The sequence below is a fragment of the Embiotoca jacksoni genome, unplaced genomic scaffold, assembly GCF_022577435.1.
Source record: "Embiotoca jacksoni isolate LCO1_2020_lvr unplaced genomic scaffold, fEmbJac1.0.p SCAF_15, whole genome shotgun sequence".
Lineage (NCBI taxonomy): Eukaryota > Metazoa > Chordata > Actinopteri > Embiotocidae > Embiotoca > Embiotoca jacksoni.
The window spans coordinates 9,837,670-9,857,127 of record NW_027185285.1 but is presented as its reverse complement, the minus strand read 5'-3'; the positions used below and the strand labels follow the sequence as shown (position 1 = coordinate 9,857,127).

General features: G+C 41.3%; 1 protein-coding gene across 2 annotated transcripts in view; it reads right to left on the bottom strand.

The window, feature by feature from the left end:
- The window catches only part of ntn1b (netrin 1b), a 43,125-nt gene that overhangs the window by 9,581 nt on the left and 14,086 nt on the right, over positions 1–19,458 (bottom strand). For both annotated transcript variants that reach the window (XM_069149446.1, XM_069149447.1), the window contains exons 3-5: positions 7,337–7,525; positions 3,104–3,253; positions 1,855–1,908 (exon numbers count right to left, since the gene is read on the bottom strand). In XM_069149446.1, coding sequence (XP_069005547.1) covers positions 1,855–1,908; positions 3,104–3,253; positions 7,337–7,525 — 393 coding nt within the window. The remainder of the gene's footprint in view (positions 1–1,854; positions 1,909–3,103; positions 3,254–7,336; positions 7,526–19,458) is intronic.

Below are 19,458 nucleotides of genomic sequence, written 5' to 3'. Positions count from 1 at the left end.
AAGCCTTGTGCTTTTTTCTGAGGGGGGGTGGGAAAGCTGGGCTGGGCAGTCTGAAGAGAAAGGAGGGGGCAGTTGAGAGAGAGAGGGGACCTTTCAGCTTGCCTGAATATGGACAAACTTCATTATTTCTTCCAGCCCTCTGTCCAGTCTTCCCCTTTCTTTCCCATTATACTCTGTGTGAATGAGGTTGCCTGGGTAATGATGGAGAAAGAAAAAAACGCCCCTCTCCTCCCTCTCAAAAAAAAAAAAAAAAAAAAAAGAGCGGTTTGGGACGTGGGATGGGGATCGAATTCATGTATGTAGAGAAAGCATTTCTGCTGGAATGCCTGGCTGCTTTCTGGGGTGGCGGGAAAAATAAGAAAAGAGGAAATCCTAAAGTAAATGAATTTGACGGGTCCATATCAAGCATGCCTGATTTCCATGTAAATGAAGTGGTGAGGGCGGGGGGCCTCTTTATCTCCCGCTGGCCCCTGGGGGCCTTCATCATACCTTCCTTCGATAACTGATGTTGCCCATTAGCCCCTTAGCGCAAACGCCGCAGTGGGCCATTACACCCTCGGCTCTCATTAAGGTCCAATCTCCCGCTGTGAGGACAAACGCCCCCTTTGTGTGTCTCTGCAGCAGTGCCACGTTCTTTCTGCGGGGTCCCTTGGGACCACACTGCTCCTAATTTGGAGGGTGGTGTCTGTTTGGAGTTTCTGACAGGAATCCAAACTCCCCCCAGCCTCGGCAGTCACTACAGCAGGAAGTGGGACTCGCAACAAAGCTCAATGAAGTCAGTGGCGCCACTCTCGTCAGACACTGATCGATGATCAGAGGTGACTCAGCTTATTCAAACAAACCTGCATCATGGTGGAAACTAATTAATTCACTGTAAATTAAAACAGCAAAAAAAAAAACAGGCTTAGAAGTTGTTTGTTGCTTGTCAAGTAAATTTAAGAATTGTCATAATCAGACAGACACAGAAATGACTGTACATTAGAGCTACAGGTAAATAGTGTGACATGTCGTCTAATGTCAGCGGTGCAACATGGAGACTCTTGTCAGAGCACATGAACAATAGGGTCCGGCAGGGCTTTGCTGCTGGTGCAGCCAGCCTTGATTGAAATACAAACTGGTGCAAATGAAGCATGTAATCAGATTAGGGCTGAGACCCCGGGGAGGCTGCTGGGCAGGCTGGGAATACAGGCAACGAGGCCACAGGGAGCACTGGCAAAATATCTGGAGTTTACATCAGCGACCGTCTGACCTCACTGACGTGTGTTTAGTCGAGCAGGGTGGAAAAACATGCGTGTGCTTGAAATACACTTATAATTACATGCATGGAGGAACAGTTAGTTTAGTTTAGTTGTGCAGTGATTGAAAAAAATCCCACCTATAAAGCTTGTTGTTTATCGTCCACTCGGTCCTTATTCAGTGTTTCTAACTGAATTCTTTGACTTTTTATCTGATTTAGTGCTGAGTTCAGATAAAGTGATGATAGTGGGTGAATTTAACATTCATGTTGATGTGGACAATGACAAGCCTCAGTTCTACATTTAGCTCATTACTAGACTCAATTGGCTTTTCTCAACATGTAAATAAACCCACTCACTGTGGTAACCACGCCCTCGATCTGGTTCAACTGAAACTTTAATCATATTTCCTCAAAACCCTCTTTTGTCGGACCACTTTTTAATTACATTTGAAGTTACAATAATGGACTACAAAGCATGTGGGACTAAATTCCATTACAGTAGATGTTTGTCTGATAATGCTGTGTCCAAGCTGTGTCCAAGTTTAAGGAAGCAATTCCATGTTTATCTGCTTCAATGCCATGTGCCAAAGCAGTGGAAGACAGCTATGTCGACTCACCTGACGGCTCCTCATAGCTGCTGTACGATGCTGTCGGAGATGCAACAGGGATCTCTGTGACAAAGAGACACACATAGATTCACACTGTCATCATGTTGCACTGATTACTGAATAGAAAGCGACGGTTACATCGATGAGGAAATATAGGAGCTAAAGTTTCTTCTTGTAAGACCAGAATTTCCCCCATGAGCATCATGAAAAACATTCAGATATGAAGTTGATTTTAACACGCAGATGTGCTGAATTTCCTCTGAATGTCCTGCTCCCTACTGATTGTGGTATGCTGTTGGTACGGAGAGCCAAGGGCCGCTGGTCTTGTTAAAGTCGGAGCTGGCAGGAAGTTAGATATCACAAAAATGTAATATCATACTATTAAGACCCAAAGAGATTATCTCAAAAAAGTATACGAGAAACCAAATCCATTTTACTCTTCAGGAACCTGATTTCCTCCAACTTTTACACCACATTTGTTACCTTCACGGCAAAATTAAAGAAATCCTGTTCCAGCAGGTTCACGAGTTTAAGTTATCGTTGTGGATTCTGGCCAAACATATCGCTCCGATTCTTAGTCCCCAGAGACACACATTAAACGTCCACGCACGACTTTATCAGGAATGTCAACCCCATGTAAAATAGTGGACAATTGTTAGTGTGCACACGTCCTCCCAGACATCACTGTTATCTTATCTATTCATGCCAGCCAGCTACTTCATGCTCCTAGCTAAAGCAGCTAGTAGTGACCCATCTCCTGCTTCTATGAGGCGTTGGCGTTTATTGCCGAGGGCCTGGAATCTGCAGGCAGAAGATACAGCCAATAAACATATCAGCCATCATTCCCTTGGACTCATTCCGGGAGGATTTATTGTGAAACGGACCGTTAACGGCGTTGAAGGCAAACAACGCGGTGTTAGTCAAGCTGTAATGGTCTGTTTATCCAGACTAAGGTTTAAACAGCCAAATATCTATCCAAAATAATGGAACCAGGGTATAAAAATAACCCATGATGAGTGTGAGCCATGGATTCATACATAACAAGCATGTCCTGTCCTTTTCAGGTCCTATTCATAAGCACTTCAGGCAGAATTTGACATTGTTTTATATGAGGCTGTTGAATATGTAGAAAGTAACCTGGTTGAAGGCCGGCCTGAACCTGAATATAAAATGTCAAAAATCTGTGGATTCACTCATGAAGTGCATCTGAGTGAATCCTCTGTTTTGTGCAAAGGTGGAATTAACAGGTAGTCCTTACTGATGCAGGGAGCGATGGGAGAGCGACTCTGCTGGTAGCCCTTTGCACAGCGGTTGCAGGTGATCCCTGTCACTCCGTCCTTGCAGGGGCATTGGCCTGTTGTCTGGTTACACGTCTTCCCCGCTGCTCCAACTGGATGGCAGTCACATGCTTCGGAGAGAAAGGACAAAAAGATCATCAAGCTAGATTGTACACAAGTAAAACAACATGAGTTGAAAAATGAAAGCGTACAAAACAAATATTTGCCTACAAATGCCGACAGTCTGTCTGTGGCCTGTCCTCCTCTGATTCTTCATATTCCTTTACAACATAAAACCTAGTGAGAAATTATTCACATTAGAGCAGGCTGTGTTTTCCTTCCAGACCATCCCAGATGGAGAACTGGGCCTTGCACCAGCATAAAACCTCAATCAAATTGCACAGCTCTCCTCCACCCATTATGACCATAAGGTTCTTCATTAGGTCTGCTCTGGGCAGCGCACAGAGGAGTAAATAACTTGATTAATTACAGTATTTCACTTTGTGTGTACAACAAAATACGGATGTGTGTTATGCATCAGGGTGTGAGCGTCTGTGAGCTTCTTGAGAGCCGGTTTGGTGTACTCCGCTCCGTTGTGATCTGTCAGGTTGTGTGCTCATCAGAGTGAGTTTCCAATGTAAAGCCTTTTGGCAAAGAGCTCCTTGCAAATACTGCCTGAATAATGTTTCCCATTAATGGACGAGTGGAACGCACTTCAAAGTCTGTTTAAGCTGTTAGTTGGGAGGATCGCACGTTAAATGTGAGAAAATTGTTGCGTGTGTGCGTGTGTGTGTGCGTGTGTGTGTGCGTGTGTGTGTGTGTGTGTGCGTGTGCTCTGCCAAACTTTTACCATAAAGCCCGTGTTTGAAGTGGAAGCCCAGCCTTCCCTATTAGTCCTGCATGTGTTATATGTACCCGCAGAGTCATTCGAAATTTGCTTGAAGTGGTCCAGTGGACGTTGGAGTTGCTTTTAGTTGGAATTTATGGAGCTTTATGAACATAATGAGATGCTTATGAAATCTTTTTTTTTTTTTTTTTTTAAAGGTCTGACTTCTTTGTTTTTGTTCTGCTTGATTTATATCATAAAAGCTTCTGCCAAATATATTTGTGAAATAAAATCTAACGGTGACATTTTTACGGATCTACTTCATTTCCTGTGAGAATTTAACACCAACATGTTCCTTACACAATTATGAGGAAAAGTTGATTAATGGAAAAAAGAGGACAATAAAATAATCATTAAAACACGCAGCAAAACTTAATGACATGGGGAGATGTTTTGTTTCACTCTAAACCTTTCAACCAGGGCGGTTTTCTTTTGGCCACTGCTACATATCTATCTATAAAATAAACTGTTTTTTTGGGCACATTTATACTGCAGGCTTCAGTTTTTACAAATAATATTTCAAGGTGGAATCAGGGCAATTAAATTCAATACAAAAACTAGAAATCTGTTTATGAAAAGATTGATATTACTGTCATGTATTTGCAACTAATAGAGCGCTGAACTGAAGGTGTAACTTTTTAGTTCTGTTCCAGATAAAACCTCAAAATCCCACTGACATTTGTAACAATACTGTTTTAAAATCCAGGCTTGTAACAGATCAATAGGCTGCTGTGAGAGCTGTGTCATGTGTCTAGATAAGGATGATAATTAAAACAATTAAAAACATTGTTACTTAAATATAATATTAATAAATATATGTATATAATAATATGTTTTTAATAGACACAATTTCAACAAGCAGGACAGGTTTACGAGGCATTATTGCAACTATTCAGTGCATTTCTTCTCCTCAAAAATTTAATGACAAGTAGTTTAATTGTATTTCCGACCACTGTAATCTCAGAAGTCAACCTCAAATGCAAAACCACAGTCTTCCAGCCTGCACAGGGGGGTGCTACAAACTGGAAACATTAATTAATTTCAACCTGCGGTGGGGGGGGCCGCAGATTTGAATGGTTGTGGAGAGGTTTGGAGAGTGCGCTGCAGTGATCCATGTACCAGCTCCATCTCTGTGGACTCGCTGTGCCTTGTTAAAGGCTTAGTCTGTCAAAAGTACGAGTGGGACTGGAGAAAAAAAAAAAAACTGTTTGGGGTGGGGAGGAGGGGAGGGCACTGTGGTCCTCCAAGAGCCATGTTTACACTGCGCTTGATGAGGGGTGAAGTTGTTAATCTGGGAAATAAAGCATGAGGCATTCCACATTGCCACTGGAGATGTAGGCGCTGTACGGAGCAGAAGAGGCATTTCTTTTTCTTCACTAAACCTCCAGCTATTAAGCAAATTGTTGAGAGGACATTTTGTTGAGATGTGGAGTGTTGGGGAGGAAGAGGGGGCTCAGGAATGGGGAATGAAAGCAGACTTCCTCCTGGCTGTTTTGGCGCAGTGTTGTATTTCCTGTCCAACAACAGCAGAGTGGGATGGTTGGTTGATTTGAACAATAAATATAGTGGTTTTTAACTGATGTCACATCACCCTGCTTTTGTCACCTGAGGAGAAAGGCAGCAATCAGGCTGCTTGGGTTTGATCCCAGAGCAATGAGCTGGGGATGTGGAGAAGTGCTTGAACTGTTCGGGTTACTGATCCAGCTGTTTGGAAAGACTTCGCAGAGATGTATGGATGTTGCTACACCATAAGGCGAAGTGAGAGCCTCTGTTAAACTTAACCTGCTCTTAGCTGCAACCCTTTGAACTGAACTACTCCCCAAATATAGCTTGTGAAAATGTTTAGGCTGGCAGAGCGAAGCAAGGCTGCAGAGACCCATTTGTCACATTTTAAGCTAAGTAGAGATGATCTATCAAGCTTGTGTTCAGCAGAACACTGCCACATGCCGTAAATCGATCCTGGCGCTCTGCTGGAGAGTGATCCCCGACTGTCTCCGATATAAAATGCCTCTGTAAACACATTTGTAGGCCCTGTTTCTCATACCATCATCATCCTTTTACTTGGGTTGAAGAAGTCAAAGAGAATTAAGTTGGAAGGAAGGTTGTGGCATGCGATAGGAAATATCATGTTGCTGTTCCTGTATTTAAATAGCCAGCGGTGCACCAATGATAGGGGCACCAGAGGACAGGCATCCCGAAGCGCTGTCACCAGCCAATCACAGCTCAGCAGTGGATGTGGCTGGAAGACCGCAATATGTGCAGCTAGCCAAAGTCACTCATTTCTCATTAGTATGTGGTGAGAGATTGGAGTGTAAATACACAATGGCAGCCAGGAATATTGTTTAAAAGCTGCAATCAGAAGTAGTAAAAGTTAGAATAGATCCAATGATCCATCTACCTTTGTTGTTAGAGAACTCTCTTAGTATAGGTAGGGACAAGCATTTTGTTCATCATAGGGATATTTTTGCCAGGGAAAGTTTAGCCAGAGTGACAGCCATTTGTTTGCTCAGCGCCTCGGAGCCAGCCTTTTCTCCCAGAGGTGCAGCGAGACAGAAGGAGTGCAGCTTTTGTCTCCACACACATTAATCCTTGGCAGCTTGGTCTCAAACCTGACGTATGTGCTCACACCTGTGTATGTGTTGGTTTTTTCTGCCTCTGCACATGTGTATGTGCGTTGTTAAGTATGAATGGAGGAGAGGGGTGATTAGCGAGTTGTTTCCACTGCTCTGCTCGGTGGATCAGCTCACACCTCTGTTCCGTTTGTTATGTTTGTCTCGTCACGGATTCACAGAGAACCTCAAATAGCCTGGGAGTTGCATGGGTCTGTTCACTGACACCAAGACAGGTGGCTGCTTTTCTCGAAACTTTTTAAAGAAATCCTGTAATACCTGAGCACGGTGAGGGGTTTAGAAGTTAAAATCATTTTCTTCTTAAAAGTTTGTATATATTATCTTGTAGACTTATTTACTCAAACTGGTGATGTCTGTACACTGATAATAATAATTATGTAATAATAATGCTAATTTCTACACCCCCACAAAGGCTTTACCAGCTATGGAGGCAACATTCATCACTTAGTCAAGTCTGTGAGTGCAGAGTAGGTTTTAAGCTGCTTTATTTGTATATCTATGAATGAAAAGTGCTATGAAATTAAAATCATCTCTACTTTTTGCTTTAACGACTGCAACTAGAAATGCAGTCCAGATGTGTAAATCATTAGAATTTATATATCTGACAAAAAGATTGAAGAGAATTTCTATTTCAAGAATCCTGGTGACTGTGCTCAGATAAAGTTATATAGCATTCAACCTTCGTTTCATCCCGTTACCTTTGCAAGCTCTGCGGTGAGAGATGGACTTGGTCATGTCCCTGTAGTAACCCTCCTTGCAGTAGTGACAATGGCGTCCTGCCGTGTTGTGACGACAGTTGAGACAGACCCCACCGCTCCTCCGGCCTGACAGCTTGTACAGCTCCATGTTGAAACGACAGCGACGGGCGTGCAGGTTACAGTGGCAGGCTGGACGGAGAGACAGAGAGAGACACATTCAACACTCATACAAGAACTCCAACCTTGACATCTTACAGTTTGGCTAAGCATAATAAGCTCAATACGCTGTTTCAAACAGTCCTGATCACTGTCCTGTCCACTGTCCTGATTAGTTTTGCTGATTTAGATTTTTTTTTAGCTCAGTTACATGGTTACATAATTATCCCCGGTCAGTTTAGAAATTTCAAACCCTTGGACTCATGAATTCAAATGCAGTGTCATCAAGCTAAAAAACAGCACTGTTTTTCTAAGCTCCTGAACTGCTGACATCTTGGAAATAGAAGCTCGTTATCTGACAGCGAAGAACTTAACAAACAACATTTACACGCTTTCCGATTTCTTTCAATTGTGATGCACAGCCAAATGCAGTTGGCTGAGATCCTGAGAAAAAAAACGAATTTGAAAGACATCACAAAGTCTCAATCTCCTGGTACAAGTTTGTGAAATTAAGACAACGGGTTACTGAAACAGATGGCGTGGCTTGGCCTGCTTTGGTCTGGCTTGAGAATAATGAAGCCTGTAAAAGAAACGTCCTGGTTCAGGCTCTCTTTCGCTCAGCCACCTGCTTGTGAATTTAACCTCTGACCCCTGGTGATGTCAGGCAAGAAAACTTTCTTCCGCTCTCCCACACATCTGAGACTTCTGTGATTTAATGTCACTGCTATTTTTACTTGTTAATATTGACCCTGAGTTCATATTCCTCATGCATGCATGTATTCGATGAAGAATTAATTTTAAAATAGATAATCGAATGAAAAAATTGAATAAAATGAATAGGCTACATGATCTTGTAGAATGATTAAAGAAAATATTAAAACCCAGCTCATCACATAAATGTTAGTTAAAGTAAATAAGAATAAATGATATATGAAGCAGCATGTTCATGTGATGTGAAGCAGCGTGTTCGTGTGATGTGAAGCAGCGTGTTCGTGTGATGTGAAGAAGCGTGTTCATGTGATGTGAAGCAGCGTGGTTGTGTGATGTGAAGCAGTGATGTGAAGTGATGTGAAGCAGCGTGTTCGTGTGATGTGAAGCAGCGTGTTCGTGTGATGTGAAGCAGCGTGTCTGTGATGTGAAGCAGCGTGTTCATGTGATGTGAAGAAGCTTGTTCATGTGATGTGAAGCAGCGTGTTTGTGTGATGTGAAGCAGTGATGTGAAGCAGCGTGTTCATGTGATGTGAAGCAGCGTGTTCATGTGATGTGAAGCAGCGTGTTTGTGTGATGTGAAGCAGTGATGTGAAGCAGCGTGTTCATGTGATGTGAAGCAGTGTGGTTGTGTGATGTGAAGCAGTGGTGTGAAGTGATGTGAAGCAGCGTGTTCGTGTGATGTGAAGCAGCATGTCTGTGATGTGAAGCAGCGTGTTCATGTGATGTGAAGAAGCGTGTTCATGTGATGTGAAGCAGCGTGTTTGTGTGATGTGAAGCAGTGATGTGAAGCAGCGTGTTCATGTGATGTGAAGCAGCGTGTTCATGTGATGTGAAGCAGCGTGTTTGTGTGATGAGAAGCAGTGATGTGAAGTGATGTGAAGCAGCGTGTTCATGTGATGTGAAGCAGCATGTTCGTGTGATGTGAAGCAGTGATGTGAAGTGATGTGAAGCAGCGTGTTTGTGTGATGTGAAGCAGTGATGTGAAGTGATGTGAAGCAGCATGTCTGTGATGTGAAGCAGCGTGTTCATGTGATATGAAACAGCGTGTTCATGTGATGTGAAGCAGCGTGTTCATGTGATGTGAAACAGCGTGTTCATGTGATGTGAAGAAGCGTGTTCATGTGATGTGAAGCAGTGATGTGAAGCAGCATGTCTGTGATGTGAAGCAGCGTGTTCATGTGATGTGAAGCAGCATGTTCGTGTGATGTGAAGCAGTGATGTGAAGTGATGTGAAGCAGCGTGTTTGTGTGATGTGAAGCAGTGATGTGAAGTGATGTGAAGCAGCGTGTTCATGTGATGTGAAGCAGCGTGTTCATGTGATGTGAAGCAGCGTGTTTGTGTGATGTGAAGCAGTGATGTGAAGTGATGTGAAGCAGCGTGTTCATGTGATATGAAGCAGCGTGTTCATGTGATGTGAAGCAGCGTGTTCATGTGATATGAAGCAGCGTGTTCATGTGATGTGAAGCAGTGTGTTCATGTGATGTGAAGAAGCGTGTTCATGTGATGTGAAGCAGTGATGTGAAGTGATGTGTGCGTCTGTTCAAGCTAATTAGAATTAATGCCAGGTAGAATGCAGCCTTGTAAAGTAAAGTAATTAAAAGGAGATTGTTTTTTGGGGAATGTGTGCTGTTGTTTCACAATCTATAAAAGTGTCTCTTTTATATCAAATACTTATTTAACATTAAACACTTTGGGTTCCTTATTTGACAATCCTTGTGTTTTTAAGTTTTGCTTTTTAGTTCACTTTTTTTTTTCTTTAGTTGGCTGAATCAGGCACGTAGCGAGCACTTCCTCACATTTCAGTAATCTCCCCATCAGTGCGCCGTCTTAATGTTATTACAGAGAGATGCAGGCGATAAGACTGTCACATATGCTCCGTATTCATCAGTGACCTGACTCGCGTACAAAGTGTCTCACACCTGCGAAAAGGGACCGGAGCTGGCAGGTGGCTGGGATTCAGAAACACTCCTTCTGAATGGGGGGCCCCAGACGAACACACACACACACACACACACACACACACACACACACACACACACACACACACACACAGCACAACACAGAGGTGTTTGGCAGCTGTCACGGGCTTATCTTCCACACTTCCCTCCCCAAGGCTGATCCAACACGCACCATACCAAGCTTTGAAGAACTCTCTCTCACACACAAATGCTCCCTCCTCCCTTTCCCTCTCAGTCTTTGCTGCTTTCTTATCCCAGATGTTATCTCCACTTAAGGGAAGTGTGAGGGAAAATGCAACAGGGATTTTCTTTTTCATGAATAGGAAATGGAATGCCCTCAGTTTTCCGCGCTGAAGAAAGCCGATGCTGGTACTATACTTTCATCTTTAATATTCAGAGACAGATGTGTTTACTGTAACACTGCAGCCGTCACTTTAAAGTATACAATTACTGAACAGTCAAAGATGGGAAAAAAAAGCACGCTATACATCATTATTTTAATATTTTTCTTGGTGTCAACAAGAATGCCAACAAAGTCAAATAAATGAAGTCAGCTATTCCTAAGCATAAATTTCGTTTTGCAGACAGTCTCTAACGAAGGTAAAAAAAAAAAGAAATAAAAAAAAAAAAAGGTTCTACTCTGTGTGAGAGCGTCATGAGATATATAGGAGCTATCACCACAGCTGTCCCCAGGGCCTTCTAATGAGCGCTGTGCTATCTCATCCACACATCCCCAGTCTGCTCACACAGTCGCCGCAGTGGTTGTCCCGCAGTGACAATAGTTCGAGTAACGATAAGGCGTGTGTGGAGCAGCGGACTCCAGACGTAGACAAAATATTGGGAACAGCTCTCAGTATAACCCAGTTCAGTTCAACAGCAACACAAAAGACACTCTCTAAAATGATCCTTAAAATAATTCAACATCATCAGATTGAATAACAACTGAACATTATAATCCTCACAATGGGAACATTCGTTGCTGGGCTGTTATATTAATGCGTCACCTGTCAGTGTTGTTAATGTTATGGCTGGCCGGTGTATGTTGTTGATAACAGCATCCTGAACCTACCAGTAGGCCTAGTAAGCACCTACTAGCCCAGATGTTTGTGACAGATGTGTGATGATAACCGCCTATTCAATATTCTGATAAGTGGCGGGACCGAGCTCCGACTTTGATAGATCTATACAGGAATGGTTACTGCAAAGCAGCTGCTTGCTGTGATTGGACATCCAAAGAGGCAAGCTGTCTTTTCTGGGTCTGCTTTCATTTGGTTTCAAGGGGCTACTTAGAGCTATGCTATTCCAATCTATTTATGTTCAAGTGCCATCTATCAGGCTTAGTGAAGGAAGCGCTCTGGGTGGGTGTGCATATTGCATGAAAATTACACATCCCACAGCTCGGCGGAGGCGGTTTTTCGCCCCGTCTGCAGAAGAGAGCACACTTCAGGAACAATCACACGTCTGTACATGATGACCTCTAATGAAATGTGGTTACGGATGGTTTGAAGAACTCGGCGTCGCAGCAGCAGGAATTTACCAACCCTGTCAACAGGTGTCTTAAGTTTAACCATACAACATGCATGTGTGCGCGTGAGGGAGGCCGACTTGCGGCAGGGTTTGTGCGTGATCTGGATGGAAAAGAATGCACCGCTTCTTCAGAGTCAGAGAAGGAAGAAATTCCTGCACAATTGTTGTTTATCCAGAACCAGTTCCTTTCTCACTGTGCATAATCCTGAACAGTCACTCATATCATGAGCTGACGACGTGAGCCAAATCAAACCGTTTTCATCACAGCCTGTGAGCTGAGGAAAAGACAGCGCTTAACACATTACAGAGCCATTTTTTCATGACGACTGTTGGTTTAGTGACACACAAACACAAACTGACTCTTTCACTGCACAGTATGTAGAGCTTATACAATGGTTGCATCACACCTGTGCTATATATGTGGGCGATGTTTCAGAAGTGTTACAAGAGTTCATTAATACCCATGAACTGCCTTTGTATTATGCTGTATAAAATAAAATAAATTAAAAAAAATTAAAAAACAGTTAATACTTTAAATTAAACTTTGTAATTACACTATGAATATTTTGGAGTACCAAAGAAATAAACCCTGGGAACTAAATTGTACTTTTATAGCTTGCATACCCTAAACTTGAACAAAAAAGAAAAGTAAGTTTTCTCTCACATTTTCACTGCTGTCTGCCTCTGGTCGTGTAGTATCATTTAAAACTAACTAACATAAGCTTTGATTGTTAGATTGATTCCACAGTGGATCCACTTTTTATGAAATTATAACATTATAACATAACATCATAATAATATAATTTTAAGGGAAGGCGCATAACTATTATAGAACTACAGCTATACATTTACACCCTTCTTTACAGGCATAGCGTCATGTTTTTTTCTCCCCAGTACCGATAAAAATCAATTGTAATATATGAAATTTAAACCTATATCCATAATAAAAAAGTAGTATTTTCCTTTTTTACATTGTAACCTTCCTAATTATATTACTTGTGAGTTTATCATAATCATCAATTCACATTATAATTTAATTACCATTTCTATTCACCTCTTTGTAGTTCAGTTTTTCTTACATATTTGTCCTTGTATATGTACCCACTATTGGATGTATATATTACAAATACTTACAGTAATTTGTGATCTGTAGTCTTAACTTTTACGAAAAGAAGAGAACTATAATGGAGCTTTGACGGATGAAGTCATGGCTGACTGTTACTTTTAACTACAATGCTGTTTCATTAATGAGTTGACCAAAAGATTCTGCTTTATTATCTGGAAATAATTACATGTTAGGATTATAGAGACACGAGAGTCGCTGATCACATTATGTTGTATCGTTGTTATTATACTCGAAGGCTTTGAATAAATCACAAATGATTTCTGCTGTGAAAGTCAAAAATAAATAATTGTCATTAATACAGTTTTATAGCTGCTGTGGCTCTAAAATGATGCACTGTGACAAATTCTTATTGAAGCCAAACAAGCTTTTCTGTCAAAGCATTCAAGGACTTTCTTTGATAAAGCACGTTTGACTGTGTAATGCAAAAACATAAAAAGTCAGCGCCGTGATCCGCCCACCCCCCACTCAGCTGCCTCCAGGTCTGCTTCCACCAAACACACGATTCCCAGAATAAATATTTCGATCACACATCACTGCAGCAGCTGGGATTTTGATGAGGGCAAAGACAACAACAAAGGACTTCGGCAACAAGTTCTCCAGATGATTAATCCTTCTACAAGTTCCGGGCTGCTTTTGATGATTTTAGAAAAAAATGTAAACAGTGAGAGGAAGACAACTGGAGCTGAGACAGGGAGATTTCTATCTCGCACAGAATGGATCAGGTTTGCGCAATGACCTTTATCCCCGTCACCTTGGTGTCATATAAACAAATAGAGCATCAAAACAGTGTGCCAATATGAAAATGATTTAAAGAGTCTTTTCTTTGATCAGGTCAGAATGGAAAAGACATGAACGAGACAAACAACTGAATTGGAACATGAGGAGTGAGTATGTGTGATGTGGTTTTAATCAGACACATATTATAGGTAGGAGGATGTTTGAAAAATGAGAATACTGTACTGTAAACTTTACTACACTCTCCTGTGTGCTGAAAGGGCTGATGCCAGAGCCTTGTGACATTACTGTCACCTTATTCTAGCAGTTTACTTCAGATTTCTTCCACTGTTTCTCTTTTATGGATTTTTTTTAAGGACAAACCGCAGAAGCAACATGCTCTAAACAACAGTATACAGAATTAACCTTAAGGCCTGTCATACAACAAACACGTTGCAAGTGAATAACCAGTGAAGGTTGCCATTGCTTAAAGATACAGTTCTGTTAATGACCACCAGGTGGTAGCTTAAAAAAAACACTATTGAGGAGCCCCAAGTGACAAAAAAATAAAAAACATCAACTTCTGTTGACTTTTTTCCACGAGAAGTTTGGATCTATAGAGACATGTAGTGTGAGTCTCCAGTGGTGTTTGATGCTGCAAATTATACAAGTAGTTCCGACCCAGCGATCTGATTGGTCAACGGTACATTTGGAACGTGCTCGTCACTAGAAATATCACTCCGCCTTCTCAATGGGAATATATAATTGGAATTGAATTTCATATAATGTGCAGTATAATGTTGTTTTACTTGTTACAGGTCTATTAAATGTGACCCATTTGGTGAAATCGAGTCTCTTTTGGTCCTTTTTTGTAGCTCCGAGCACCCGTGTACCGTAACACCACAGATAGTCGGGCACTTAAAATGATAGCCCCGGCTAGTTTGACCGGTTTGGTTTTAACACGTGACACGGTGCTAAAACCTTAAAAATACACGAGTCCATCGATATCTTTTTTCAGCGGATATCTTACTTACAACGAGATTGAGCGAGCGTAGCAGTTTAGTGTTTCTATGTGCTGTATTTATTCATTTTGATAAACCATCTCTAGTAATCTCGTCTCTGTTGCTAGGGTCGTTGCTAAGGGTCGGACTACTTCCTGGAGTGGTAAACATTGATATATTACATTCACTTCTATTCAGGCGACTGATTGTTTTCCAATTGTTAGTCTCACCCCATGTACTGCCATGGAAACGGAGATCACACTCACAAAATGTTTTGTATTTTGAGAGCGAATTGCCCCACAATATGAATACATTTAGATTTAGATTACATATTTTATTTAGGTGGTTACTTGTTGTATGGGTGTGCTTTAATGTGATTATTGGCACTTCAGTGATGCTTACGGACCGCAACACTGCCGTGCCAATAATCAAGTTTAAAGCACATCCTCTAGTGTAACATTGCTTAATTAATGATGACTTACGAGAAAATTAAATGTTAAAGTCAAACTGAAACTATAACTATTGCAGCTATTTTGCACAATTTTCAAAGCCTAGTTTTTACACATCTGTGGAAACAGTAAGCTGGGAACGTCTGAGTTCGATATACAGTATATTTACACATGTATGCAGCCTGACCATTCGCTGGCACTGATACGAAATAGATCTGGTTATGCGAGCTCTGTGGAAGAGATAGTTATGAAGGGCTCAGTCATAGGTAATAAAAACACAACGGTTTTTACTTTCAAGTGATTTGTGCACCACCGAAAACATAATTCTAAATATTATATTCCATTTTTTCCAATAAATCCCACTAAATATTTACGTCTTGCTGCAAAACCAATTGTCCTCCGGGGATAAATAAAGTTGAAGTTAAACCCTAGACACTGGACCTTTAATACGAGACATTATTTTAACCTTTTTAAAGAAGCACATGTCGTTTCACTTTACTACACTCAGCATTTGGGAGAAGCCATCACAGTGTCGTTCAGGTGCGCTCCAGAAGCACTACACGTGGGGCCATTTGAGTTTTTGGCTGGAAAACACTGACCAGATGCAGCAAGTGGTAACCCCAAATTTTCAGGCTTCAAATCATCTTTACAGAAACCTTTAGGTGACATCACATCAGATATTTTACAATCTGTGACAGCAAAGCAAAGCTGACAAGTGCTCTGTCCTCTTCAGAATGGATGTGAAGCCCAGAGGGTAACAGATCAGTGTAGCTGCACCTGCCTGGTTGTATGTGGACAGATGCTATCAGTCTAACGATGCCATCATGGCCAATTTAGCAGTAACACCTCTGTTCCCTGTGGGGAGCTGTGTCTGCTCTGCTACCATAACAGCACACAGAGAAACATAATGAGTCATTATTTAGCTCACCTTTCCCCTCTGAGGAGCTGTCAGACCACAGAGAGGGCACTCTGTACCCTGGGACCAGATTAAAAAATGAAGAGGTAGAAGCTGAGCTAATGAATTGAGTTATCGTCACGATGAAAGATGATCGAAAGCCAGCTCACTCATCCACCTCACCACAGGGTCTGAGCATGTTCCCATGTGTGTGTAAAAATCTGCTGCATCTTTGTGTTCAACATTCGTGTACACATAAACTGATCCATCCAATCAGCGCGACCTCCTCCCGACACTGCCAGTCTGTCCACTTTGTTACATGACTACCTTCTTCGACAAACCAGTGGGACCATTACTGTCTCTTGGTCAGTGTGTCTTATGTTTAGCAATTCCTCTGCCTCCCCCAGTGATAATTGTACATGTAATAAATGTAGGTTATTTGCTGTGTTGAAGGCTCTGAACTACAAATGCAGCTTCCCACCATGGAAATTCAATCGTAGTTAGCCAGCCCCCAGTAGCCAGTGTGAGTTGAGAGTTTTCCCCTTCACTTAAATAGAAGGGGTAAAGTGGATATGATGCCATTGACAGGCTATCTGATAAAACTGATATTTTTGACAATTGGCAATTCCAAAGTTGTCTGTGTTTTAACATTGTTGAAAAGATTTGGAATTATGTAGGTACAAAACTAACCAAAATAAAAGCTAACATTTTTAGCTTGTAATATATGGAAAAAAGGTCTTGTTCTTTAAGTTTTCTGTAGTTTGTCACAAATCTGTTCCAACCCTTTAAGACATCAAGATAGATATTTTGTGACAATACTTGACATTATTACCATTTGAATGCATCACGTAAAGGGTACGGTTATTAATCCATCACATCAAGGGAAACATTACTAATTTATGTTAAAAAAAAATGTGACCACAAACTTTTGTATGTTATGTTATGTTATTCCACTATAATTAATTCATCAGGGTGCCCTGGTGTTTAGAGAGACCTCTTTAACTGGTCAACACTCAGTTCAAACTGTCATGTTGGGTCAAATCACCCCTGTGTCCTTGAGAAAGATACTGAATACCTATCAGCTATAGCTGACCTCTGACCTCCCAGGAATTTGAAGGTGGGTATTAAGAGGAATCAAGAATTTGGTTATAAACATTCCTTAAGAAATTAGTGCCACCACCACACTGTAGAAAATCTATCTGGCATTGAAAATGTTGCCATGCAGCTCGTGTATATAATTTCATTTTTGTGAGGTCTGATACGGACGTCTTTATCCCCCCCCCCTCCCCCCGAAACTCTAGGTTAATAGCAGAGTGCTCTCCCGTTAATTAATAGTTGAAAAATGTGTGTGTCTTTTCCACCTGACACTTTTCCCCTCCTCTCTCTGTGAACTGTCTCTCTGTGGGAATGAGTCTCTCCCTGGAGTTGCAGGCCCCCTCGCATCAGGTGCTGATGTCATGGGGGGGCGTTCCCTTTCTTTACGAGCGCAGCTCTGTGATCTCTGGTGGAGATCAATTAGTTGAGCAATCAGCCCGCCCCGTGCTTTTGTGTGAGTAAATGCTCGTAAACCGTTCGGTTGCCTGGCGAACGGGGAATGCACTGCCTCAACATAAACAGCCACCCAAGTCTGCCTGGCCAAAGTAGCACTCCAGGCTCCCTCTCAGTACAGTATTTGTATGTCATTAGGTAATGCAATGTGACATCAGCTCATGCAACGCCCCATTAGCCGGTGTAATTTAAGATTAGCTGGTAATAATTTGCGTGGGTCAGGTAATGACCTGTTAGAAGTCACTCTCACAAGAACAGTAGTTCTCTCTGACGGGCTTTAATGGTGGCTGGGTGATCTGCAAACATACTGACTGTACCGGCAAAATAAATCTGAGAATTATACTATATTGTAAATGCGTTAGATGTTTTCACAAAGAGACAAATAGTACAGGGAAATATTTCTTATCCTCTATGTTAATCCTGTCTGATCTGAACCATGACCCTTTTACTTGCAAGAAAAAAAGACCGGACATTTTGTAATTGTGCAGTCAGTAATGACCAGAGTCATTCACTCCCCTTTCTAAACAGCCGCTGCTAGGTGATGCCAATGATAACACACCCTCTCTTATGAATAATAATGCATAATGGCCAGCATATCTCAGCCCATTTATCCTCTTGTTATAGGGTTGGGAGCGGTCCAGGGGAGGCGGGAGTGGGCGTACTGCTGGTTCGGTTTGCTGGAACGTACACTATGTAATTGCAACGATCTCGCATGGGATCTTTGTTGCGCATCACCCATTTTCAATCACACTTTTGTCTTGTCTTTTTGTAAACTCAGTAATCAAAGCTGCAATATCATGAAAAAAAAAAGGAGGAAATAGCAACAAATGGGACATAAAGACCCAAAGAGGAGGAGAAAAGGGGAGCATGTGTTTTAGCTTTTTAGTTTAGCTTTTCCTCAGATGTCCAAGTCTGTCCTCAAGGTCTGACTAAGAGCTGACCCCTCCACCTCAAAGATCAAGTGTTTTTCACATTATGCCAGATCTTCAACTAAGTCACATGATCAAATATTTGATGTTGGCTTCATGATCGACCATTGTTAGAAGCAAGAGTGGACTTACAATGACCAGTTAAAGCCTAAAGCTGTTGGATTGTCAGGACACATCCTGCTGTCACTGGTTTTCAGGCATCTGATTATACTTCCTTTTTATGGTGTGTGTGTGTGTGTGTGTGTGTGTGTGTGTGTGTGTGTGTGTGTGTGTGTGCACGCGCATGCATGAATGTGAACAGACGTGCAACTGCGTCAGCAATTAAATATGTCTGCTATGACTGTTGTTGAATTATTTTCTTGAGTAATATTCTCATAAAAGCTTATTAGTTTCTGATATATCTGTATGTTTTTGTTTGATGCCTTGTATATTTTCATTTATGAACTGGAGTGCACTCTGTAGGTGTGGAAACAGGCTGACAGGAGTGCTGCTCCTTTCCTTCCTCAAGTTTATTTCCTCAAGTTTATGGGAGAGGTGATGAAAAGGTCTTTGGTCATTAAGCTTGAGAAGCAAATTCAAATCCCTCTGTTCTGTTTCTAAAGAAAGCTCTTGCAGTGTGTGGATTTTATGGCTACAGACATGTTTTACCCATTTGAACTGTTCATTCATCCATTGTTAAAATAGTTTAACAATTTAAAAAAATTTAAACCAGCTGTTTAAACACTGTAGTTATCCATTTAGCTCAGCATTTTGACAATTTATCAAAAACATTAAGTTAATTATTTGAACTATTGGCTCATGGCTTTCTTTTATTTGGACAATTTATTAAAAATGTCGGTATCACAAACATTTGTCCATTAACGAATTATTTTGACGATTAATACAAATTTTAAGCTAGCTGTTTAAAAAAATTGACTATAGATTTAGCTAAGTATTTTGACAATACAATAAAAAATTAATAATTTGAACGATTTATGCATTACCTTCAGCTATTTTGAAAATTTCAAGCTAAGACCATTTTTCCATTTCTCTAAGCAATCTATTTAGAAAACGAATGCAAATTTTAAGGTAGCTGTTTAAGTAGCCATAAATTTAACAAACTATTTTG